The following is a 25873-nucleotide window of genomic DNA, read 5'->3' as shown; positions in this document are numbered from 1 at the left end:
GTCATAAGTCAGGCTGGACTAACAAGTTGTTTGTGACTTTCTTCTGTACAGGATGACCCCATGACTAACCTGAACACAGCATTTGATGTGGCTGAGAAATACCTGGACATCCCAAAGATGTTGGATGCTGAAGGTAGGAACAGTTAAAAGAACAGTTTCTGAAGGCTATGTAGAGGAACCAGAGGAAAAACTTACAATGGAAGACAAATGTGGAGACTAGTAACAAAAAGATAAGGGGAGACCCATGTACAGGACACTGGTATGAACCAGTAAGCATGGCCAGTAAGACCACCATGTGAAGTATCCTTAACAGAAAAGACTAAGTAACACCCCAACAAACAAGGAATCAGTAAGGGAGACCACTAATGATCAATTGGTTGAAAAGGAGACCAACATTGGGATAGGCAGTAAAATAGAACCAGTTATTGGTAAATCAGCAATAATGAACGGTCAAGAAAATCCTGGCAAATAAAACTCCAGTCTTCAGATGAAAGGTGATGAAGACCAGTAAATGGCAAATCCAGTCACATAGGTAGTGTCCAGTAAACAATTACTGTGAATATCAATATGGAAAAAACAGTAAATAGACAAGACAAGTGAGGTTGAGACTAGTAACTTGAAAAGGAATATGGCCATCAAAAGAGAGACCATCAAGAGGATGATCAATAAAAGAGACAGGATAACATGTAAACTAGAGACCAGTTGCAGAGGAACAGTAAGTGGCAAACCAGTAGTTGAGACGAACGACTGGTAAAAGAGAAAGGCCACTAGGGCAGGATCAGCAGGGGGTCCAGAGCCAGTCAAGGCATAGGTGGACCAGTAGAAAAGAGGAGTAACAAATGAGACCATTTAATGTCTTTAAAAATGTTTAAAATAATTTGACTGCAAAATTGTCCCAATATAATAATTTATTATTTAATCATCGAATAATTAATAATGGTCTCTGACTTTGTTTAAAACAGTATTTCTTACAGAATGTGCATGTCTATATATTTTTGAACATTTTTGATTCCAGCAGGACTGGGACTGGACCATGGAGGTTTTTTCTCTATTAATTATATGATGATTTGAATTCACTGGTTGTATGTGGTGCTCCCACCTCCACAGATATCGTTGGTACAGCCCGTCCAGATGAGAAGGCCATCATGACCTACGTTTCTAGCTTCTACCACGCCTTCTCCGGGGCACAGAAGGTATCCCAGGATGCATCACTCCTCTTGTACTGAATTCCTGCCCTTATATTTAACCACCCCATTAAGCAGCTCCTCCCCTTTACTTTGCTCCTCTCTTTCTGCTTTATTCTGTCTGTGGTTCTAATCTTCGCCCATTTTTCCAGGGCCAAGCTCACTGCTGCGTGGATTTCCCTTGGGCTGATGGGAAATTGAGTGTTTCTGAGTGTTGATGGACATGAGTGTGTCTCCTACTGTTCGTAAACACATGAATAGAAATCTCATACATATGTGTATTCATGCAAGGATACTGCAGGGAATTTTGGGGCCCCTGAATATTTCATGCATCAAACTCCTTGCTTCACCACAAATTTCACTCATCCATTGATTTACCCTTACTATTTTTGTGAAAGCTTTATAATTAAACACTTACATCTTTTATACAGTAAGCTATAAACACACAGTTGGGCTCAACTTTACATACACTAAAAGTTTACATACACTTTATGCACCTGTTCTTTTTCTGTGATTGAGTCATTGTAATGGACCTTTACAGATTTTTTATTGTAGTTTTTTGGTCTTAAGTGGAGCCCCAAATTAAATACGAGGGTTCTTCAAAAAGTTTCCACACTTTTAAAAACTCTATTAAGAATTTCTAAAACAAATTACATGTACATAGTTTTCTACATAGTCACTTTCTGATGCAGTTTTCCCAGCGTCGTACCAACTTTTTAATGTCATCAGCAAAAAATGTTTTTGGTTGAGTGCGTAGCGTAGTGTCCAAAAAGGTGGAAATCGAATGGTGCTAAATCCTATAAGCTCTTTCTCAGTCTTTCAGATTCGACCAATTACTACTCCCGTCGTCACCGAAAATATAAGTGCGGAAACCTTTTAAAGATCCCTTGTAATTTGCTGAAGATCATTTCATTTTATATTCATATTTTGATGCTGCTTTATCCTGGTCAGGGTTGATCAGTAGAATTGAATGGATGGTTGGAGATGGAACACACTCATGCCTGTCTAGATGCCCTCATGTTCTTCTAGATCTGCTCTGTTTCCTCTCAGCATGTTTCTCTCTCTCTCTCTCTCTCTGTCTGTATTTTGGGGCAGATGTGGTTAGTACCCTGCGACCCGATGAGAAGGCCTTGATGACCTATGTGTCGTGTTACTACCATGCCTTCTCAGGGAAGCAGAAGGTGAGATGCCCACTCAGCATCAGCCAGTCAGAACACACATACCCTTCCTCTAAGTACAGTGATTAAAGACACAGTCAGCGTACTGCTATGTGTGTGTGTGTGTGTAAGTGTGAGTGTGTGTGTGTGTGTGTTAGTAAATTGTGTCACCGACAAACGTTCCCAGAATATTTGGGGTGGGTACTTGGGAAATGTTTGATCCCATCTGGCCTTATATGGACGTGTAAGTGCATCAGCAAGATCAGGGAATGAAATCTAAACCACACACACACTCACTCAGTTGACATTAGCGTAACAGGAAGTATGGTACTTAGCTCTATTTCACAGTGAGAGATTGTAAACACCCTATAAAATCTATGGGGGTGAAAGGTCACACCTGCCCGGGCATGCTTATTTGGGCTGCGTCTCAATTCTGATCTAATCTTTTAAATACTTTCTTACTTTTGTCTGCATGCTCTGCGTTCACTTCAGCCTCTGTATTTTAGCGCCCTCTACGGCTGAGCTCAGAACTGCACTCAAACTGAACTGAGTCTCTTGCTTGTCTGGGAATTTTATTGACTTCTGCAACTGTTTTTTTTTTATGTAACTGAATAATTAGAAAATACTTTAAGATTTGTTTTGGTTTTCTTAAAATCCACTGGGTCAAAAAATATAGGGACAGCTGTGTAGATGATGAATGTGGTGTAGAATGTTCTATAATATTGTTGAACTTTGTATCTTGGCCTCCTGATTCTTCATTACTGTTTACGAGTCACTACAGCAGGTGACTCTCTGTGTCCATTTAAATAGGGATAGTTTGACTAAAACAATTATGAAGAATGAAAAATATCCCAAACAAAAGTTCAAGCTGTCACCTTGTGCTGACAGGAAATGTTTTCAGGTGGTAACAAGTCAGTTTAATTAGTGTTTTTTTAATTTTTTTTTAAAATATTTTTGCTATTTTAGAAGGTTTTGCAAGGTTTGCAAGGTTTTGTAAAGATTAGCAAAGTATATCATAACATGACACAAGTATAGTAACATGTTCAAATGCTTGACATTATTAAAATAATTGTATTAGTGTTAGCAACAAGGACGCCAATGAACAAATAGCCTGTGGGCGGGACAAAACACTGTAGAGAGCATTTCATTGGACACAAATTTTCTGCAGCTTTAAATGCTGTTATCAGATCTGATGCTACTTGTCATATAATACGATCAGGTGTGTTAGTGCTGTGCTTACATCCAACATAAGACAAAGTCATGACTTGCCTCTTGCCTTGCCGGGGTTTACCGTGTGCCCCGTGTCCTGTTTGCAGGCGGAGACGGCGGCTAATCGGATCTGCAAAGTACTGGCAGTTAATCAGGAGAATGAGCAGCTAATGGAGGACTACGAGAAACTCGCCAGTGATGTGAGCTTCCATTCACCCATCCCTAAATCCTTTAAATTTTCCTCTCTCGTCCCTCACCTACCTTCCTCCATACACACCTTCCTCATCAGCAGTCACAACTGCACCATTCAAACACTCTGAGACGTCAAGAACCTCGATTAGACTCTGATTCACTCTTGGACTTTATAAACATTATTTTAATTCTTCTTTACTCTACACCCCATCCACTCCTGCCTCCTTTACCTCATTTCTTTCCTCTTATCTGCCCACTTTTGCCCTTTCTCTGCAGTTGTTGGAGTGGATCAGGAGAACAATCCCGTGGCTGGAGAACCGGATTCCTGAGAACACCATGGCTGCCATGCAGCAAAAGCTGGAGGATTTTCGTGGTTATCGGCGCGTCCACAAACCCCCCAAAGTTCAGGAGAAGTGCCAGCTGGAGATAAACTTTAACACCCTGCAGACCAAACTGAGACTCAGCAACCGACCTGCATTCATGCCCTCTGAGGGGAAGATGGTGTCGGTAAGATTCTGGACACTTGATCGTCATAACCTAGCCTAAAAAATACTTCTTTCAGTAACTTGACAGCTTGTGTGTTTGATCAGATGCAGAATTAATTTGCATTAATCACTTAAAAGTTCACATTACAATATATTCATCATTTGTTTTTTTCCCCGATATACTCAAATCCCCTGGGTGCTCTGGCGACATTTGGTGGCTGCATGACACATGCTCGAAAACGTGAAGCTTCTGGCTACATCTTTATAGCGACCAGTGCAGAATTTATGCTAAGAGTCTCAGCACACACAGAAAAACTTCTCCATATGTGCTAGGGCTCTCTGTTGGCCCGGGGATGCGCCAGCAGCTTCACAACTTTTGAAGGAGAATTTTGTGTCACTCCTCAGCCAGTGTGGACGTCATGCAGCCAGCATAGGTTGACAAAGTACAGAGGGCATTAAGTATATCCAATCAGGGTGCAAAGAGAAGAAAATTTGAAATTTAAAACTGTGTAATATGCACTAGGTGTTTACTCATACCTCATGCATTATGTGTATGTGTGTGTGTGTAGGACATCTCGAATGCATGGGGGACGCTGGAGGGAGCAGAGAAAGGTTATGAGGAGTGGCTGCTGAATGAAATCCGCAGACTGGAAAGACTTGACCACCTTGCTGAGAAATTCCGCCAGAAAGCAGCCATACATGAGGCCTGGACAGAAGGTCTTAGACAAACACACACACACACACACACACACACAAGCATACACAATCAGGAATGCTTTATGTCAGCACAAAGGCTGTTGTGCCAGGTAGAAGCTTCAGTTTAAAATCGGCTGAAGCATTTTACATACATGGCACAACACATGGGGATGTACGGCTTGCTTGACTGTGGAGAGGCTTACGTATTGTTTCTAAAGCATAGAATTAGTATCAGACTTGTTTACATTAAAATCCTCAAACATCAATGAAATACTGTACATCTACGCTACAAGTGTATGTAAACTTTTGACCTCCACTGTGGATAATGAAGTTGAATTTAGTGTACTGCTTTTATCTGTAGGAGATACACACACACACATTCACATTCTGGTAACACACACTCATACTGAGAGCCAAACTAACACTGATATCAGAATTCTTCACTGTCTGGTGTGTGTGTGTGTGTGTGTGTAGGTAAAGAGGCCATGTTGAATCAAAAGGACTATGAGACAGCGTCTCTCTCTGATATTAAAGCTCTGTTAAAGAAACATGAGGCATTTGAAAGTGACCTCGCCGCCCACCAGGACCGAGTGGAGCAGATTGCCGCCATCGCTCAGGAACTCAAGTATGTTTATAAAGTTGCATACAGTTCACATACACGCATACATGCACACTGTTTATTTGGGGGTATAACCCCATTATTTATTGGGTCAGCTTTTTAATTAAGCAGCACAAGAACACGTATAGTTACTGGGTAAATACTGGGCCAGCCCATGTGTAAAGAAGAGCAGATACATTAGCAGTGTAGTACACTCACATGGGACCCCATTAATAAAACATCACATTATTATTAATAACATTTTATTCCATAAAAAAATGAAAATACCATCCTACATTAATGGTTGATTGTGTGAGGAACATTTGGCTGATTACAGTGCAAGCAGTTAGGGGTTTGGGACTCAAGAGTGGCCAACAGTGGCATCCTGGCAGTGGTGGGGTTTGAACCAGCATATACATGCTGTATACATGCGGCTCTGTGTGAGAACCCAATTCCCTCAGAACTGGAACACCAGGGCGAGGATACAGTGTGAGAAAACTATGAGTAGTGTAGCTCAGTAGTGAAGGTACTGAACAAGTGATCAGCAGTTCAACAAGTTGCCACTCTTGGGCCCCTACTCAAGGTCCTTAACCATTAATTGCTTAGGAAAAAAACATCTTGTGAATGGCATAAATGTAACAGCAGGTAAGTGGAACACTTGAAACATTGCACCACCAGATTTATAGCTCACAAAAGCAAATAGGTCGACTCTTTTTCTAGATGGCAAGTATCAGAAGGCTGGGAGCTCACACGAACTTTCTCAGCTTCTCAGTCGTGTTGATGTGGCCTCAGGTACAAAATGCTTTCTCACAATAAGCAGAAAACAGAGGTCAGTCTGTGATGTCACCTATACATGACCCTTAATGTCATTTTAGGGCTGCCTTTATAGCATCTGTAAGCAATGACTCCTCTGTGGACCCAGTCAATACCCCAAATACCCTAAATACCCCAATTCCCTCTTTCTGTGTGCAGTGAGTTGGAGTATTATGACTCTCCCAGTGTAAACGCTCGCTGTCAAAAGATCTGTGATCAGTGGGATTTACTCGGAGAGCTAACTCAGAAACGCAGTGAGGCCTTACAGGTAACAAACACCTAAACAAACAACAGAACACACACCACAGGTAACACACATCTTAACACACACCACAGGTAACACACGCCTAAACAAACAACAGAACACACACCTAAACAAACAACTAAACACACACCACAGGTAACACACACCTAATCACACAACACGGGTAACACACACCACAGTATCTTAACACACTCAACCAAACACGTGAAAACCAGAACAGCCTGACAGGTGTGTGCAATTGTTCATATCAGAAAACGGAGAAACTGCTTGAGACGATTGATCAGTTGTACCTGGAATTTGCTAAGAGAGCAGCGCCGTTTAATAACTGGATGGAAGGAGCGATGGAGGACCTGCAGGACACCTTCATTGTCCACACCATCGAAGAGATACAGGTACACAACTTTCATCCATTTATTCATCTGATCATCCTTTTATCTAATAGGGCATTTACAAATCATTATTCCAGTCCATCTATCACTCATTTATTTGCTTGTTCATCTGTCTATTGCTCCACTTATTCTACTAACCCTGTTTATTCATCCATTGAGCCTTCAATCTTCATCTCTCCATCAGTTCATAAAGCACATACATTCAGTATTATCATTATTCTCTCTATCCAGACATCTGTACAAACATTCACCTATTGATTTCTGCTTATTCAGTCTGTGTGTGCAATGGGTGGGGATAATGTGTGGGTATATTGTGTGTGTGTAATATGTGTGTATACTATGTGTAATGTGTTTATACTGTGTGTGTGCGCTGCAGGGTCTCAGCGCGGCTCACGAGCAGTTTAAAGCGACTCTTCCGGAGGCCGATAAAGAGAGACAGGCGATTTTGGGAATTCATAACGAGATTGCTAAAATCGTCCAGACGTACCACGTTAACATGGCAGGAACGAACCCATACACCACCATCAACCCTCAGGAGGTCAACACCAAGTGGGAAAGGGTAGCTACTTATTTACTCTTCTTTACTGCCCCCTACTGGATGTGCACATAATGTCACATGACTTCATTATTGTACATCAGAATATGAGAATCAGAATATCTTTAGTCATTATACCAGGTATAACGAAATTAAGGTGCAATACTCTCTAGTGTTATAAACAATGAATTAAAAAAACTAGAATTTACAAAATACCAAAAATTTGCATTCACAAAATTTACAGAATTTACAATAACAATAATGACAATAACACAATAACAATAACAATAACAATTCTTTCAGTAACAAGCTGGTGGAAAATTGCACATTACCCTTTGTAAACATTGCCCGAAAATTGCACAGTCCCATGTGTTAGTAAAATTGCACAGTCCCATGTATTTAATGAAAATTGCACAGTCCCATGTGTTAGTAAAATTGCACAGTCCCATGTATTTAATGAAAATTGCACAGTCCCATGTGTTAGTAAAATTGCACAGTCCCATGTATTTAATGAAAATTGCACAGTCCCATATGTTATTGAAATTGCACAGTCCCAAGTGTTTAATGAAAATTGCACAGTCCCATGTATTTAATGAAAATTGCACAGTCCCATGTGTTAGTAAAATTGCACAGTCCCATGTATTTAATGAAAATTGCACAGTCCCATATGTTATTGAAATTGCACAGTCCCATGTATTTAATGAAAATTGCACAGTCCCATGTATTTAATGAAAATTGCACAGTCCCATGTATTTAATGAAAATTGCACAGTCCCATGTATTTAATGAAAATTGCACAGTCCCATATGTTATTGAAATTGCACAGTCCCATGTATTTAATGAAAATTGCACAGTCCCATGTGTTAGTAAAATTGCACCGTCCCATGTATTTAATGAAAATTGCACAGTCCCATGTGTTAGTAAAATTGCACCGTCCCATGTATTTAATGAAAATTGCACAGTCCCATGTGTTAGTAAAATTGCACAGTCCCATGTATTTAATGAAAATTGCACAGTCCCATGTGTTAGTAAAATTGCACCGTCCCATGTATTTAATGAAAATTGCACAGTCCCATGTGTTAGTAAAATTGCACAGTCCCATGTATTTAATGAAAATTGCACAGTCCCATATGTTATTGAAATTGCACCGTCCCATGTATTTAATGAAAATTGCACAGTCCCATGTGTTAGTAAAATTGCACAGTCCCATGTATTTAATGAAAATTGCACAGTCCCATATGTTATTGAAATTGCACAGTCCCATGTGTTTAATGAACACGTGTTACATCCACGTGTTACATCTAACAGACGTGTTTCATAGCAGTTTTGGAATTTCAGCGATTTTTTGCAGTTCATCTTTTTCTGTGAATAAATGAGTCAGAAATATACAGACAGCTGCAACAGAATTTTTATAATGCTAGTTAAATTTGTAGCATGGCCTTCTAATTTCTATTTACTAATTTTGATTGACTACAGCTGGTGATTTCTCTGTGCCCAGATAAACAAGGCTAGCACTTAAAAGTTTATAGACCAGAAGTCTTTTTCCCAGTGTTGTTTACACTGTTAAATGTAGACTGCAGTGCCAAAAATAAGAAGCGGCAGAAACATTGTCCACAGTCAAGCAAGCTTTACACTGTTATGTCTTTAGAAGCATTTGCTCTTGCTTTCCTTATGTGATCAGCAACAGACCTCAGATGATCTTAATGTGCCAATTTTGGAGCAGGAGCTTCTTTCTTGTATGGCAACTTCCAAGCCCATATACAGTACAGGCCAAAAGTTTGGACACACCAGCCAAAAGTTTGGACACACCTTCTCTTCAATGTTTTTTCTTGATTATTTTTATTTTCTACATTGTAGATTAATACTGAAGACATCCAAACTATGAAGAACTATGTAGTGAACCAAAAAGTGTTAAACAAACCAGAATATGTTTTATATTTTACCAACTCTACCTCTGCACAACCCAACTGATGGTCTCAAACACATTAAAAAAGCAACAAATTCCAAAAATTCACTCTAGACAAGGCACAAACATTCATTGAAAACCATTCCAGGTGGAAACCTAATAAAGCTGGTTGAGAAAATTTCAAAGAGTGTGCAAATCTGTCATTAAAGCAAAAGATGGCTACTTTGAAGAATCTAAAATATAAAACATATTCTGGTTTGTTTAACACTTTTTTGTTTACTACATAATTCCATATGTGTTCCTTCATAGTTTGGATGTCTTTAGTATTAATCTACAATGTAGAAAATTTAAAAAAATTAAGAGAAACCACAGGAATGAGAAGGTGTGTCCAAACTTTTGGCCTGTACTGTATATGTAAAGCTTGCTTGACAGCAACACACTATGATATAAAAAGTAGGCTCCAGGACTGCGCTTAAATTGTCTGAAGTCTATGCATGTGAACACAGCTATCAATAAATATCAGATTCATAATTCATCTGATCATGTACTGTAGGTGAGACAGCTGGTTCCTCAGAGAGATCAGGCTCTGATTGAAGAACACGCCCGGCAACAGAACAACGAACGTCTGCGCAGACAATTTGCTAATCAGGCTAATGTCATTGGACCCTGGATCCAGACCAAGATGGAGGTAAGAAGCTGAAAAAAAGAAGATGTAATATTTACACACAGCACTCACAATCATGTATCTCCACCCTTCCACCACAAACCATTCAGATCTTTTATGACAACATTCAGAGGAGACCCAACTCCCTATCAGCTCCTTCAGATGTACATTTCTGTGCATATTATCAGCCTATGTGTGTAAACATCACTGTGTGTGTGTGTGTGTACACGCAGGAGATCGGGCGCATCTCAATTGAGATGCATGGTACATTGGAGGACCAGCTGAATCACCTGCGGCAGTACGAGAAGAGCATTGTTAACTACAAACCAAAGATCGATCAGCTGGAGGGAGATCACCAACAGATCCAGGAAGCACTGATCTTCGACAACAAACACACCAACTACACTATGGAGGTACACACACACACACAAACAGAGTGCACACACACACAAACAGAGTATAACTGAGTTCATGGCACAATTGACATTGGTACATGATGGAATTTTGGCCGTGGTCAGATTGAATGCTGTAGAGTTTGGGTGTAGATGATTTTAGGTGGACAGTATTGGGACAGAGTGAAGGATTGGATCTAGTGTAATGATATAGATGCTTGATGAACCTTACAGAACAAATGATTGGTACCCAGCACCATGTAAACATTGGGTGTGTTTGGGTTGCAGCACATTCGTGTTGGATGGGAGCAGCTCCTCACCACCATCGCTCGCACCATCAACGAGATCGAGAACCAGATTCTGACCCGCGACGCCAAAGGAATCACCCAGGAACAACTCAGCGAGTTCAGAGCTTCATTCAACCACTTCGACCGGGTCAGTCACACACACACACACTGTACACACACACACACACACACTTGTGTGAATGACCTGTGTGAGTGTGTGTGCATAATCTCAGGGAGCAGCAGTAGGTACCTCTTGGTAAGAAAAGCTGATGTTGGAATGTACTTATTATTAATATAGTATAGTAATCTATTAATTATCTCTGTGTGTGTGTGTGTGTGTGTGTCTGTGTGTGTGTGTGTGTTGATTACCGTTATTACTCATTCCTAAAAAGGCTGACTTATGCACATGGCTAACTTTGAGTAGTGGCTAACTTTGGGGAAAGGCAAACTTTGGGGTGTGGCTAGATTAGGGGTGTGGGTAACTTTGGGACATGGTCAGCTTAAGCGTGTGTGTAATATTGAGGAGTTGTTAGCTTGGTTAGTGGGGTATTTCTAATGTTGGGAAGTGGTTTACTTTAATGTTACTTTGTGTAGATTGTGGTCCATGACTGCAGTGCACAACCCAACTTTAGTATAACCCAACTTCTTATAGTAAGACTGCATTTGGGACACAGCTTTTGAGCATGACTGGCTTTAATAGTTTAAATAGCCAGTTTTAGGGTGTGCAGTGAACTTTAGGGTATGGCTGGCCTCAGGGCGTGGTGAACTTTGGGGTGCACCTGATTTTCTGTATCTTGTGTCATTACTGTATTTTCTGGACTAAACGTTGCTTTTTTCTTCATGCAGGTTACTTTTTAATAAAAAGCAGTGTAAATTTTAATTTTATATATTTGTATGTATTTGAGTGAATTGCACCCATGTGTTGGTGTGCGCAGGTACACTATCATTAGCCCTTCACACTGTTATGCACTATTATTCTATTTCTTTTTTATTTAATAGCTTCATTTAGGACGATTTGATTTATTATCAATTTCTATGAATGATTTTATATGTATTATTTTATATGTTATATTTATATTAAATAATTGTCATTTTATTTAATATGAAGAGAATTGCTACATAATTACTCAACTGGTCTTAAATAAGCATGTGGCTTTCATCTACAGACACTTTACATTGGGAGCTAATTGAAGTGTGTAGAATATGATTAACCTCACCCACAGACCAAGCCTACTGGCTGCCATCACGCTGCAATTAACCAATTAGCACAGTGAGACTGATACACAGCCCAGTTACATGCATACAAACCTAAGTCCATAAAAAGCTGGGACATGGTCATGTCTGTAATACTTTAAGAACTGAAGTTGTCGCCTGTTTTTTCATTCTTTCTTTATAAAATGTCACTCTAGCACTTGCGCTCTCTTACTGTAGAGCAGCAAGTTGTAACGTGCAGAAGGTGGCTTAACATTTTCATGCAAAAACTTGATGGAAGCACATGTTGCTTGAACTTTGCTCTGGTAACATTAGGGAAGTTCCTTTTTCTTGTTGGCTTTCATGTCCTTCATTTACAGTAGCTATTTGAAAGGTGGACTCATCAGACCACTTTGATACAGTCCATCTCAGATGACCTTAAGCCCAGACTAGAAACTTTTTTTAATGATGTTTTGGACTGCAGATGGTAAAATCCCTAGATTTCTTGCAATCGTGAGTAAAGAAAGGTTGTTGTTAAATTGTTTTACAGTTCAGTCACACAGTCACTGTGAACATCATCCAACCTTTCTTGTAAACAGCAATAACTTTTTAATGCTCCTTTTTTACCAAACCATCCTAATCAGGTGATTTTCACTCACATTACTCTTGTCCCATTTTTATGGAATTGGGGTTGTATGCCTACGGATACATACAGCATAGTAATACAATGTAATACAGTTTCACATACATCCAGCACAAGTCAATATGACACAGGTAAACATGACATGGCTCAAGACAGCACAGGTAAACCTAACACAGGTAAACATGGCACGGGTAAACCAGCATAGGTAAACCTTACACAGGTACACACAGCCCAGGTAAACATTATGTAGATCAGCACAACACAGGTAAACAACTTAGATAAACATTGCACTGGTAAATACAACACAGATAAACACAGCATAGGTAAACCTTACACAGGTACACAGCACAGGTAAACATAAGAACATAACTCAGATAAACATGGCACTGGTAAATACTGCACAGATAAACACAGCACAGGTAAACCTAACACAGGTACACACAGCAGAGATAAACATAACATAGATAAACACAACACAGGTAAACATACATAGATAAACACAGCACAGGTAAACACAGCACCTTGCGTGTGCCTTTTAGTACTCACAGTCACAGCCAAGCACAGTGTTTGTCCACACTGGTCCATCCTAACATGCACTCTCTCTTTTTGTTTGTCTCTTCCATGCATGGACCAACCACCACCATCATCATCACTTCCTTATCCTCCCCCCCACATCCCACCTTCCCCACCCTTATTAATGCATGTCCCTTCCATCCTTTCACTTCCCACAATCCCACCCTTCAACTCCCCCCACACACTGCCTGTGTCTTCCATGTGTGTTCACGCCTGCGATGCATGGCCCGGCCTGTGACCTTTCACCCCTGACCTCTGACCTCAGGATCACTCAGGCACTCTGGGCGCTGAAGAGTTCAAAGCCTGTCTCATCAGCCTGGGCTTCGATATCGGAAATGACGCTCAGGTACCCACACACACACTGGCACTCAGAGAGGGCATCACCATTAACTGTACCCTTCTTCTTTCTCTCTTCTTTCTCGTTTCCTTTCCTTCTGTCCTTCTTTCAATTCATTAAATTCTCTGAAATTTCTACTTCCTGAATTTGTTTCCATCCTGACCTTTTTCATTCTGCCCTTCCTTCCTACTTCCTCCTGACTGTGTCCCCTGTGGGCTCCTGTAGAAGAGAACAGGCATGATGGACGCAGAGGATTTCCGCACCTGTCTGATCTCCATGGGTTATAACATGGTAAAGCAGAAGCTTATATCAAACTTGGTAAAGCCGCCGTCACACCAACATTTTTTCACCAAAATTATGCAAGCAAAGTTATGTTTAACACAATGGAATTCACCAAATAAACATTTTGACTCAAGAACTTCCTGTCTAGCCGCTCAGGTGGCGCAGCGGTAAATACACCAGAGGTGGGATCTCGAATACATCAGTGGGCTGAGCAGCCACATGAAAAACGATTGGCCTGTTGTTCATATAGGGGTGGGGTATTGAGCCGGACAGGGACTCTCTTATGACTGATGCAACTACGACCTCTGACCTGGCTGATTGATGGCGCCTGCTCAGAGGCAGGGAAAGAGTGCGGATCAGAGTGTGGCTTTTCGTAGACAGAGCTGATCCGCAGCTGACCTCGTCTGGTATAGGTGACAAAATGCATATGGCTGCTGCCCACATGTCGGAGGGGGCATGGGTTAGCTTCGTTCTCCTCAATCGGAGCCGGGGCCGGCATTAGTAGAGAGGAAGCATGATGGAATCGGGCAATTGGACTCGCTAAAAGTCGGGAGAAAAAGGGGAGAAAATGCATAAACAAAGCAAGCAAAACTTTAAAGGCAAAAGTTTAAATTTGGCAAAATTTTACCCCAAATATGACATTAAACAGGAACAAGACCTTTAGTTATTAAGACTGAAAATTCTGGAGATTTCGACCATTAAACTCAGAAAACTGCTCTGTTGACTTTTATACTGCAACACACCCGAAATACACAAGATTTTATAGAAAAGTTTTCAACTTACTACAAATAGTTCTATAAAAAGAAGCAGGATGTACAGTAAATGGTCTAGTAAAACTGTACCAAAGAGATTTTAGTGGCGAATTTCTGTTGCAGTCAGAATTATTTTGATGGACTTGCTGTTACACTACTTTACCAACAGATGTCACCAGAAACACATAAATGTAAACGATAAAATCTGACAGTGAAGTCTCATATGGTGATTCAACAGACGATAAACTAGATTCTTAATTCTGTGATAATGCCTTAAATAAAACATTTGCAAAAATACTTGTGTATGTAATTATATATATATATATATATATATGTATATATATATATATATATATATATATATATATATATATATATATATATATATATTCATTTTATATTATAGACATTTTGCAATAAGTAAAATAATATTAATAACACCAAAAGCAGAAATAAGGTATCATAAGATTTCGTTATTGATCCCAATGTGGGTAATTCAAGTGTTACAGCAGCTCCAGCACAGAGTTACAGTTACAGTTAGAGAAAATAAAAAAAGGATAAAATTAAATAAAAATTGTGTAAATAATTATGAAATTCCTGTGATAAACTCTGACACACTGATGTGTGATGCGGCTTTTACATCATTAAAATTAATAAATATGATTATATTTTTATAGCATCAGGCCACCTTTTATTCATATGTATTTATTAATAAAACTTTCCTCTGTAGAGCCAGTATTGTAAATAATCTTTATTAAAATAAATAATTATTAATGATATATAAATATTTGTAATGTAATTGTAATTTATTCAGCAGTATTAATCCTCAGTGATGTCTAATACACCTGTGTGTTCGTGTGTAGGGAGAGGCGGAGTTTGCTCGCATCATGAGCATTGTGGATCCTAACAGACTCGGGGTCGTGACCTTTCAGGCCTTTATTGACTTCATGTCTCGAGAGACGACGGATACAGACACGGCTGACCAGGTCATGGCTTCATTTAAGGTTCTTGCTGGAGACAAGGTACACAACTACACACAATGATGCACAACTACACAGGATTACATGCAACTACACACAATGACACACAACTACACACAATGATGCACAACTAAACATAATTAAACAAACAACTACACAAGTAGAGCAAATTTGAGCTTTAAGGTGCGAAAGCAGGATTTTCTTTTGTGCACATAAAGCATGTATGATAGTGGACATTGTCTCCTTTGTCTAAATATTGAGAGATTTTTGGTGGCTCTTAAATTAGACCATCAGGACATTTTGAACATCTGTTATGGTTCTTGTAAAAGGCACCTCAGGTGTTCTAATGCTTTTCTAAAAAGCTGTTTGATTTTGGAGGTATCAGGAGGCTCTGTGCATTTGAGGAAGATTTTGTATGTACATCTGAGTAACTGATATTTATTTTCTTTCTGGTGCAGAACTATATATCGGCGGATGAATTAAGGCGTGAGCTGCCCCCGGATCAGGCTGAGTATTGTATCTCCCGCATGGCACCATACAGGGGAAGCGACGGCGTACCCGGTGCCCTCGACTACATGTCCTTTTCGACTGCTCTTTACGGAGAAAGCGACCTCTGATCCCTCAATTACACCTTCTCAACAATACCCTCAGCATCAGCCTCTTTCTCATAGGGGTCGACCTGCCTTCTGTTTATTACACACACACACACACGCACACACACATACACACACACACTCAGTTTCTTGGTGTGTAGGTGCTGAGTGGACTCTGCTGATCTGAAGTCAGTTTGAAACATCAGTGAATGTAGATGCACTTACACAGGGTAATGAGCAGTGTTTCAAATTACTCCCGGTTTTACATATAGTGCACTACATAGCATTACTGACCATCAACTAAGGTTTCAGTGTGCACTACATAGGGTGTAAGTTCTTACAATGTCATGTGCACTTTAGGAACATAGAGTGGGAATTGAAGATCATTGCAAATGAATATTTCACCTTCTGTGTAGTGCACTAAAAGAGGAAGCATGGAGTTTGATCCTGAGATTATTCTAAAGCCTACACTAAAACCTAAACGTATTGGTGAATGAGCATTTACAGTACAGATGAATCCAGGACTAGGCATGTGTTAATCCATGTGGTGATTTATTATTTACTTTATATACTGCATTTTGGGGACTTGTGATTTCTGTCAGCGGCACAATCGCCTCACAGCCTGAGTTTGTTTCTGTGTTGATTTTGCATGTTCTCCCTGTGTTTGTGTCAGTTTCCAGTTGGTTTGTGTCAGTTTCCTATTAAGTCAGGCCATATGGAGGTACTAAAATTGCCCCAAGTGTGAGTGTGTTTGTGTGTAAATGTATGTGTGTCTGCCCTGTGATGGACTGGCGACCCGTCCGGGGTGTTTCCTGCCTTTTACCTGTGACCCTGACCAGGATAAAGTGGTGGTGAAACAGACAATGAATAAATGAATTATGTATATCCCAAATCACACTCAATTAAACATGAAGTGTACTACATAGGATGTTTTACCCTTTTGTGCAACTTATGTTAAACTAAATACCAACAAGCTCTTTAATTTGGGGTTTCTGATCTCAGATTAGCCGGTGAGTTCCTCAGCACCACTTAAACTGATCTTATAATCGTTTTTTTACCCCCCTGCAGCTCAAATACCCCAAAATACCCTATTTACTCCTAATACCCAACTACACTTCCATGCTGTGCTCCTGCTTCCACACCACCAATAAATCTTCAACTTTTATACACCAACAGAAAGAAAAAAATTCTTCTTGTTTTTATTTCATATGTTTTCATTTTCTTCATAAAAAATTAAGCATATTTTATTATACAGAACCAAAAGTATTTTTCTTCACCTGGCTTTAAAAGAATTTAAATAAAGAAAAATAGCAAATGGTTGATATTTACTGACTCTTATTTTATTCTTTGTGTGTGTTGGTTCGAGGTTTAATGCATTTTCACTCTTTTGTGCTCAATGAAAGACTTTGAGTATGAATCCAGACCACAGACTGTGTGCCGAGCCATCATTCCAGTGGCGCAATATTACACAAAAAAACAGGACCAGGGCTGTTTTCTCATCAGTCTCCTGGTTCCAAGTAACTAACCAAGAAAGAAGAAAGAAAGTCCAGTGCAAATTTCCACACCTATCATTAATTTACACAGATATTTAATCCAAAGTGATTTACAAATATGAATGAACACTTAAGAGCAGTTGAGAATAAAGGGCCTTGCTCAGGGGCTCAACAGTGGCAACTTTGCAGTGGTGGGAACCAGTGACCTTTTGATTACCAGACCAGTCCATTAACCACTGTGATTTTACTGCCCATCATCTGTATTATATCTGTGTCCCAATCACTGACGTGTTGCACCAACAATCGCACCAACAATGTCCTAATTTAATATTATTTACCAACTAATTAATTATAAGTTGTACTAATATATGTAAAGGATTATATTTTTATCATTAGTAATGAAGTTTATTACATTGTAATTTAATTATAACTAACGCGTATAATTAAATCCATCGCATTAATCCAGATGTGAGTGGAATTGGAACCTCTAGATGGCAGCAGTGTGCTTAGTCGGACCCGCGGTGCATCGTGGGTTAACATGGCAGCGTTCTTGTGCCCTGCATGAGCTAAATGCTAATTAGCGTCTGATTGAGTGGATAATATTATTTTGAGTGATTTCGTTGTAAATGAGTAAAGATGTGGAATCAGATTAATAAAATCAGAAGGAACAGAACAGTGAAGTATGGAGTTCCGATGCTGGTGAGTTTTACACTTTGCTACTGTTAGCGTCATTAGCACTGAGCTACATTAAGCATATACATTGAGGTAACAGTGTTCCGTACACATCAATGTCATTATCCAGTTTGATTTGATATAAAATGACATGATGTCTCGCTATGTTTAGAGAAAAAAGAGAATCAGCTGTAAAGTAAATATGTATTTTTGTTCTGAAGTGAATATAATAAATATAAAAGTTGATGAAAGGGATGAGGTGTACGGAACACTGTTACACACTTGATTAAATGTTATCAGTCTTTAATCAATTTCATCAGTGATATTGATACAAAATAATCACAAAATCCTTGCTTCATTTCTACATTGAGTTCTTTATACAGTGTAGAACCCTTTGTAGTGCCTCTATATGAAACAGATATAGAAGTAGTCCCACAGTGTTACACACCGACCACTTTATTAGGAACAGCAGTCATTGTAGCAGCAGGACGGTTCTGATCTGAAGTTTATTAATTAAACTGTGAAAAGCACAGTGGCTTGGTGGGTAGCACTGTCGCTTCACAGCATGAATGTCCTGGGTTCGATTACCAGGTGAAGTGGTCCGGGTCCTTTCTGTGTGATGTTGCATGGTCTCCTCGTGTCCGTGTGGGTGTCCACCGGGTGCTCCGGTTTCCTCCCACAGTACAAAGACATGCAGTCAGGTTAATTGACGATACGACCTGTCCGTGTGTTTCCTACTTTTTGCCCAGTGAATTGTACCCTACATTGGATAAAGCGGTGGAAAAACAGATAATGAATGAATGAATAATTAAACCGTTTGTATGTGTATCTCTCTGTGTTGTGTGCTTTGTAGCTGCTGGTTGTTGGAGGATCATTTGGTTTGAGGGAGTTTACACAGATCAGATATGATGCTCAGAAATTAAAAAAGAAGGTAACACACACACATAAATCACTTTTTGTGGAAAATAAAATCTTAATCAGATGCAGTGGTAAAATATGTTGGCACACCAGAGCTGACATCTCAGATTCCTCATGACTGATGCAATTATTACCTCTGCTGGCTGATTGATTGCACAGAGACTGGGAACAATAGGGATCAGTGTGTGACCATGTGAACTCACCTCTTGAAGCAGTCTGCTGCTGCATACGTGTTGGAAAGGGTTGTGTGTTAGTTAAAGCTTTCCTTGGTCAGGAGGTCAGCAGCAGTGGAAAGGAAGCGAAATGCAGTTGGGTAACGGGATATAACTAGATTGGGAGGAAAATATTGGAAAAATTCATAAAAAAACAAAGGAACAATGAGCGAGCCATTTAGAAAACACTGTTTATGCGGTCACCAGAATAACGGCACTTAAAAATAATAGTAACCACAATAGCAATGATCATATTAATAATAACAGTAAAAAGAATAATGTTTGGTTTACTGATTCTAATGCCCCATGTTCTGCTTCTTACTCTTTTATTATTCTGTGTGTTTGATCCAAGGCACGTTAATTATTTCAAGTTTTAGAGGATAATAGGTGTTTAACATCTGCTTGTGTGTGTGTGTGTTTGTAGATGGACCCAGTGCTGGAGGCTCGAGTAAACACCCACAGTCAGTCTCTGGAGGAACAGTACCAGGTCTCTTTACACAGTTTTTATTCAGAATTCATAAATAATGTCCAGTTTTCCTAGCACAGTGAAGACAATCTGACCAGCAAAGCTTGCCTACTGAATATGGATGAATAATTACTCTAGTTATTTTTTTTTTTACTTATGTAGAAGTTGCAGCAGGTGGATTTGGAAAATTGGAAGAATATTCGGGGGCCACGCCCGTGGGAGAACTCGCAGGAGGTCCAAGACAAACAGAGGACACAACTTGCCAAAGACACATAGAGAAACTCTGTACCCCAAATATTTATCTGTAAATATTTATCTCAGATTATTTCTTTATTCTGATGCTTAATGTGAAGATGAACTTGACAATTCTGGTCTGGTTAGGTAGGAATGTGTACATTGTGCTGCTGTAACATGAATGACTGATTAATTACGTGAATGAACTGGTGTTCCTAATAAATATACATTGTGTGTATAGTGTATAGTTTGTAATTTGTGTGTATATATGTAGTGTGGAGGGGGGTGGGACTCTGCACATCAAGGGCGATTGGAGCTCCCCTGATGTGCAGAGTTGAATTTTTTATTGTAAATGACTGAAAGTGAAGAAGTGAATGAATTATAGACAATGATGTACTAAGAAAAGAATCATATTTAATATTAACTGCAGAGTGAAGGAATAGAAGTTGGAACCTTGTCACTGCGATTTGACTTTAAGAGAGAAATTTGAGGTCACGTCTCAAGCTTTCCACTGTTATTAAAGTAGTGCGCAAATTTCTTATAGAGCTTCATAACAGTGAGAGTTTACATTCATTTTTGTAAAATTCAGCAACAATGAAGCAGTGTGGTAAAGCAGAGTGGAAGAACTAGAGCAGATGCTGTGAAATGAGTGTACTGCTGTGGTGTCACTGGCTACCCTTGTTTTTATGTCATAATTACTTTCACAATTGGAATAATTACACCCTTTGTACACAGTGGCTGAAAGTATGTGGTCATCTTACCAATAGTTTGTTAAACACCTCATTCCAAAATCTTGGGCCTTAATGTAAAGTGACCTCCACTCTTCCAGATAGACTTTCCACAAAAATAGAGGAGTGTGTCAGAATCCATGCCCAATTTAGTCAACAAAGCATTTATATAGTTAACGTTTCATCCAACATTCATCCACCAAGTGTTGAGTTGAAATCAGGATTCTGATTAGGCCACCAGAGTTACTCCACACCAAACTCATCACACCTTAGGCCTTTCCCAAACCGTTCCCTCCTCACTAACACTCCACTACAAGGGTGCTTCCAATTAAGGGGCGGGTATAAATTCAGGAGTCAACTTTGGGATGCCCTCTTTGTCTTTATGGACCCTGCTTCCTGCCTAGGAGCTTAGTCATGCTGAAACAGGATAGACCTTTTACAGTCTGTTGCCAAAAAGTTTAAAGCATATAATTAGGAAGGTTTTCCGCATACTTTTGACCATATAGTGTAGAACCTAATTATGTACTAATGTTGGTGTTCAGAATAAATGTTTTGTCACATCAGATTTTTCCTTTGGATATGAAATTATGTGTATATTTCAGTTGATTTCAGTTGATTCCAGTGGGAGTCATATAAACAAGCGACTTCATCAGAAGAAACCTCACTTTAAAAAAACAGCTTTAAACCAGCAATTAACAGCACAACTTTCTTGGCAAAGCTCCACATTAATACAAAGTTGATCTACAATAACAGGAATGCTAGTGTAGTGACTAATATTTCACATAATCTTACTGAATTTAAATGATTTCATATAAATGTAGCAATAATCTCAGGCCGGGTTCTATCATTAGACTGTAAATAGTTTATTTTTCATAGGGACTGAGTTAGCTTAGCTTGCTAGCAGTTATTAGGACAGGTGGGGCAGATTGATATCAGTATATTACCGTACACCTGCTAGCCAATCAGAACACAATTTAGATATCGACTGATAAAAACTGAACAACTGATAGTTAGGGGCCCTGAACAAGGGCCCAACAATATCAGCTCGGTGGTGCTGAGGCCTGAGTCCTCAGCGCAGAGCCGTCACTGCCATGGTGATGGGGTTGTGACGTAGGCAATTGCGCGCATGTCTACATGCGCGTGTCCATCCAGAGGCTCGGTGCTGCTGCTGCTGCTGCTGCTGCTGAGGGAGGATGCGCGCGCTCCGAATCCCACATACAGACTAAACTGATCATGATGATGAAGATTAAGGTATTGAAGATTGGTGGGAAGAAGGCGGACACGCGCCGGAGCTCGTGTACGCGCATTGATTTGAAACAGATTTGGAAATAAACTGATCAATCAATCAATCAATCAATCAGCAGCTGCGTAGGGGGCGCGAGGCAGGAGGCGGTGCGGGCGGAGCGTGCGGTGGAAACGCTCGCGGATCCTGTTTAATCAGTAGTAAAGATGTGTGCGCGTGCTTACAGATGAGATTGTGGATGCACCGCGAAGAGCACTGGATGTACATTGGATCTGTAATTGGATAAATCGTTGTGTTGCTGGGGTAATGGGGAATCTGATATCATGGAGTCGGACCGGGTTCTGATTCTTTTTATCAGGCGCCGCTTCGGCATCAAGGAGCACCGACCGCGCTGAGAGAGCAGACCAGCGCGTGCGTGTGCGCGTTCGTTCGCCTGCGTTCGTGAGCGCGCCCACGTTCCCGGTAACCACCGGTTCCCGGTGCTTTGCTTTTCGCTTTGCGTGTTGGACTGTTTAAAAGCGCAAATGTGTGCAAATACCGGAGCGACATTTTTATTTTTATTCCCGCCGGTGAGACTGAATCTGGAGCCCGGCGCGTAAGAGGGAGGAGGAGCGGGGGCGCGGGCCTTTAGTGTGTGTGTGTGTGTGGTTGTGGAGGGGGGTACATTTCACCCTGTCAGCGGGAGCAGGAGGACGCGGCGGGCGCAGCGACACACAAGCCAAATCATTTGGGATTTAAAGAAATAATCAATAATCAATAAATCAGCGGATTTGGTTGAGACTGGAGAATCCAGCACAGGTACGTTACTTACTGCGCATGCGCATAACTAATAAATATATCCGTTTTGAATAGAGCTTTGACTCAAAATCAAACCGCCTTGAAACTCTACAGTCTTAAAAAGGTTCCTCAGCACATGTTCCTTGGGGCTTTTGTAAGATAGCTAACTGTGTCTTTAAATGCTTCTGAGCACCTCAAAATGGTTCTTTTAAATCCAAGAGGATTCCTGTTGATTACCTTGGAACATTTTTCAAAACGATCATTCCCTGAACTTTCTGCTTTGCAATATCTTGCTTCCTAGAAGGTCTTATGGGATTCCTCATATTGTTTCATCTGTGCAATTAGCAATTCTGTTGCAGAGGTTTTTAAACATGAGAGATTCAGTAGAAATTAAGATCTAAAGTAAATCAGTGGTGCAATACTATACTCTTCTAAAAGATCTTTCTGAGGTTCTTCTGATGGGGAGAACCCCTACAGTACCTTCTTGTACAGGTTTTTGAAAATGAATGATTTCTAGGAAGCCCATACAGTGTGTCTCATCTTTGTTTCAAAATTATCCACACATTCTCTGGGACAAGTCAGGAATGAAAGCAGGCCTGTCCAGTACCCGTACCCTCTTCTTCCGCAGCCATGCCTTTGTAATGTGTGCAGCATGTGATTTTGCACTGACATCACTCTGTATTGTAGTGCTTGATAAAGGTTTGCCAAGTAAACCCTTGCCCATGTGGTTATATCAGCTATTGATGAATGACGGTTCTTGACGAAGTGCAGTCTGAGGGATTGGAGATCACAGGTGTTTAGCTTAGGGCTGAGCCCTTGCTCTTTACACACTGAAATATTATGCACTGTAGAGTGAGATATATGCAAAGTCCTTCCGATCTTTCTTTGTGAAACATTGTTTTTTAACATTTCAATCATTTTCTCATTAATATTTTGACAAACTGCCCATTTTTGGTATTCAAAGACTTTAATGGATGCTGATCACCTGTTTTAAATTACATAATTATTTTGCTTTTTTACCTTATTGCTAGCTCTAAATTGCCCTGTCCCAACTTTTTTTGGAATGTGTTGCAGGCATGAAATGAAATGGATGCATATTATGAATTGAAATTAAGTTGACCAGACAACCATGAAATATTTTGCATTCATACTGTCTGCAATTTAATAAAAGCTAAAGTAAATGTAAGATACACTTAATTTGCATTTTCTATACTGTCCCAACTTTTTCTGATTTGTGGTTAAACACGTACAATTTAACACAAGAAACATAGCGAGATGAGCCTCTTTGGAATTTAAGCTCCTACCATTCATGCAATAATAAAGCTTCTGTTAATGTAATTACATATTTTTTTGTCATATTTTCCAGAATGGAGGTGAACTGATTCTGATCAGGATTTTTATACTTGATCGTTTTTGATACAGATCGTGGTTAAATGGTAATAAATTAGTTGTAACATGCAGAACAACCTGCATCTGCACTCATGTTTCACTGCCCATGTATTCAGGGTTTGCAGGGGACTGATTTGGTGGGTTGTGGGCAGGAGCAAGCGGTTCAAAGTCTTTGGATATTTTGAGGTGCTCATGATTGTCATATTTATTATATGTAGTAATTAATCATTTCCCTTTCCGTGTATAGAGGGTTCCTTCTTCGGAAAATGTAGGATTAATTTTGGCATGAAGGAACTCTAGGTCGGACATGCTTGGGAAGAAGAGGGATAAATTTCTGGGCAGCTGACACCCCACTTTCTCTCAAACTCTCTCTCACACACACACACACACACACACACACACACTCGCACACACACACACTGGATGTGTTTACGACCCTCTCAAGTGTCTGGATTCTGAAAATAGGCTGCTGAATCAGTTGCTTTGCACCCTACACCTCACTCTGGACTCTCAAAAAATGCTTAAGCGGCATGCAGTGGCCAATAAACTCAGCGAGTTCTGATAAAACAATGGGACGTCTTACAGAATTCTGAGTCAGATTTGATTTGGTTTCAGTTAAACGTCACAGCACTAAAATTCTTTTTTACATTTAAACCATGACTTAGTGAGTACTTCCAAACAAAATCCATTAATCTAATCTTTACAGTTACGATCTGAACACATCTCAGCAGCCACTATTACAAGACTAATACCTTTTCTAATCATAACCTAGACAAATGCAAATCAAAAATCATACCAGTCCTGCGAACAGCCCTACATAAGCCTGAGCCCAAACATGAGCTTTACATGTGTTCGCTTAAGGGCCCGATTGCTAAATGATGGTGTGGGCTCAGTGTGGGCTATCCCATTCAGGGCGTATGAAGGTCTTCATCCTGGTAAAACTGTTGGTGGATTCTGAGCCTATCCCTGAAACAATGCTATTTCTAATTTCGATATTTAAATGAGAATCAAAGAACCGATCAATATGTATGTTTTTATTTTTACTTGAACTGAAAGGCTCTGTGTGGGTGTGTGTGTGTAAATTTGGACTTGTTCACCTCATTTTATATAAACTGACTAAAGAGTCTCACACATTTTTGTAGCTCCTGTTGAATCTGTTGTGTATTTTTATTGAACGTGATTCCCGAGTTCAACGTACAAATATTCTTTAACTTGTGTGGCTCTGTTACCATGGCAACAGCCTGGGTTCAGTGTGATACGGAACATCAGACCATATCAGACTGAGTACAGTATTGTACAATTTATAGTCACACAGACTCACACCTACAGCTAAAAATTAAATCTGCACTCTCTAACATGCTGGTTTAAACCCAACAAACACAATCAGGCTCTGAGAGGGTCAAACTCTACTCATTCATTCATGTACATGAGTAAAACTTAAATGAAGAGCTAAATGGGGAAAACCTTCTAACAGAGAATAGGCAAGAATCAAACACTGGACTCGAAGGTCTTCAGGACCTAAGTTTGATCCTCATCTCAGGTCACTGTACACTTTGTAAGGAGTTTGGTATGTTCATTGGGTAGACCAGTTTTCTTCCACCCTTAATTCATGCAGGAGG

General features: G+C 40.0%; 2 protein-coding genes across 6 annotated transcripts in view; both read left to right on the top strand.

Annotated features, from left to right (window-relative positions):
- The window catches only part of actn1 (actinin, alpha 1), a 30080-nt gene extending 12641 nt beyond the window's left edge, over positions 1-17439 (top strand). The window contains exons 7-22 of one of the 5 annotated variants that reach the window (XM_062995663.1): positions 52-133; positions 1108-1193; positions 3658-3750; positions 4019-4249; positions 4797-4944; positions 5398-5548; positions 6494-6602; positions 6851-6991; positions 7365-7547; positions 9982-10116; positions 10326-10505; positions 10773-10919; positions 13444-13524; positions 13741-13806; positions 15413-15571; positions 15988-17439. In XM_062995663.1, the coding sequence (XP_062851733.1) occupies positions 52-133; positions 1108-1193; positions 3658-3750; positions 4019-4249; positions 4797-4944; positions 5398-5548; positions 6494-6602; positions 6851-6991; positions 7365-7547; positions 9982-10116; positions 10326-10505; positions 10773-10919; positions 13444-13524; positions 13741-13806; positions 15413-15571; positions 15988-16146 (2151 nt within the window). In that variant the 3' untranslated portion in view covers positions 16147-17439. Of the gene's footprint in view, positions 1-51; positions 134-1107; positions 1194-2279; positions 2366-3657; positions 3751-4018; positions 4250-4796; positions 4945-5397; positions 5549-6493; positions 6603-6850; positions 6992-7364; positions 7548-9981; positions 10117-10325; positions 10506-10772; positions 10920-13443; positions 13525-13740; positions 13807-15412; positions 15572-15987 lie in introns of those variants that run through there. The other 4 variants (XM_062995665.1, XM_062995661.1, XM_062995660.1 and 1 more) reach the window with 4 other exon arrangements.
- A 700-nt stretch (positions 17440-18139) lies between these two features.
- LOC134314874 (cytochrome c oxidase assembly protein COX16 homolog, mitochondrial) lies at positions 18140-20360 on the top strand. The gene is made up of 4 exons (XM_062995667.1): positions 18140-18314; positions 19141-19218; positions 19842-19904; positions 20046-20360. The coding sequence occupies exons 1-4, from the start codon at positions 18252-18254 to the stop codon at positions 20157-20159; spliced, it is 318 nt and encodes a 105-aa protein (XP_062851737.1). The 5' UTR covers positions 18140-18251; the 3' UTR covers positions 20160-20360.
- The last annotated feature ends 5513 nt before the right edge of the window (positions 20361-25873 follow it).

The sequence above is a fragment of the Trichomycterus rosablanca genome, chromosome 5 (assembly GCF_030014385.1).
Source record: "Trichomycterus rosablanca isolate fTriRos1 chromosome 5, fTriRos1.hap1, whole genome shotgun sequence".
NCBI classification, from domain to species: domain Eukaryota; kingdom Metazoa; phylum Chordata; class Actinopteri; order Siluriformes; family Trichomycteridae; genus Trichomycterus; species Trichomycterus rosablanca.
Note: the sequence above shows the minus strand (reverse complement) of the source record. Positions and strands in the feature narration are given on the sequence as shown.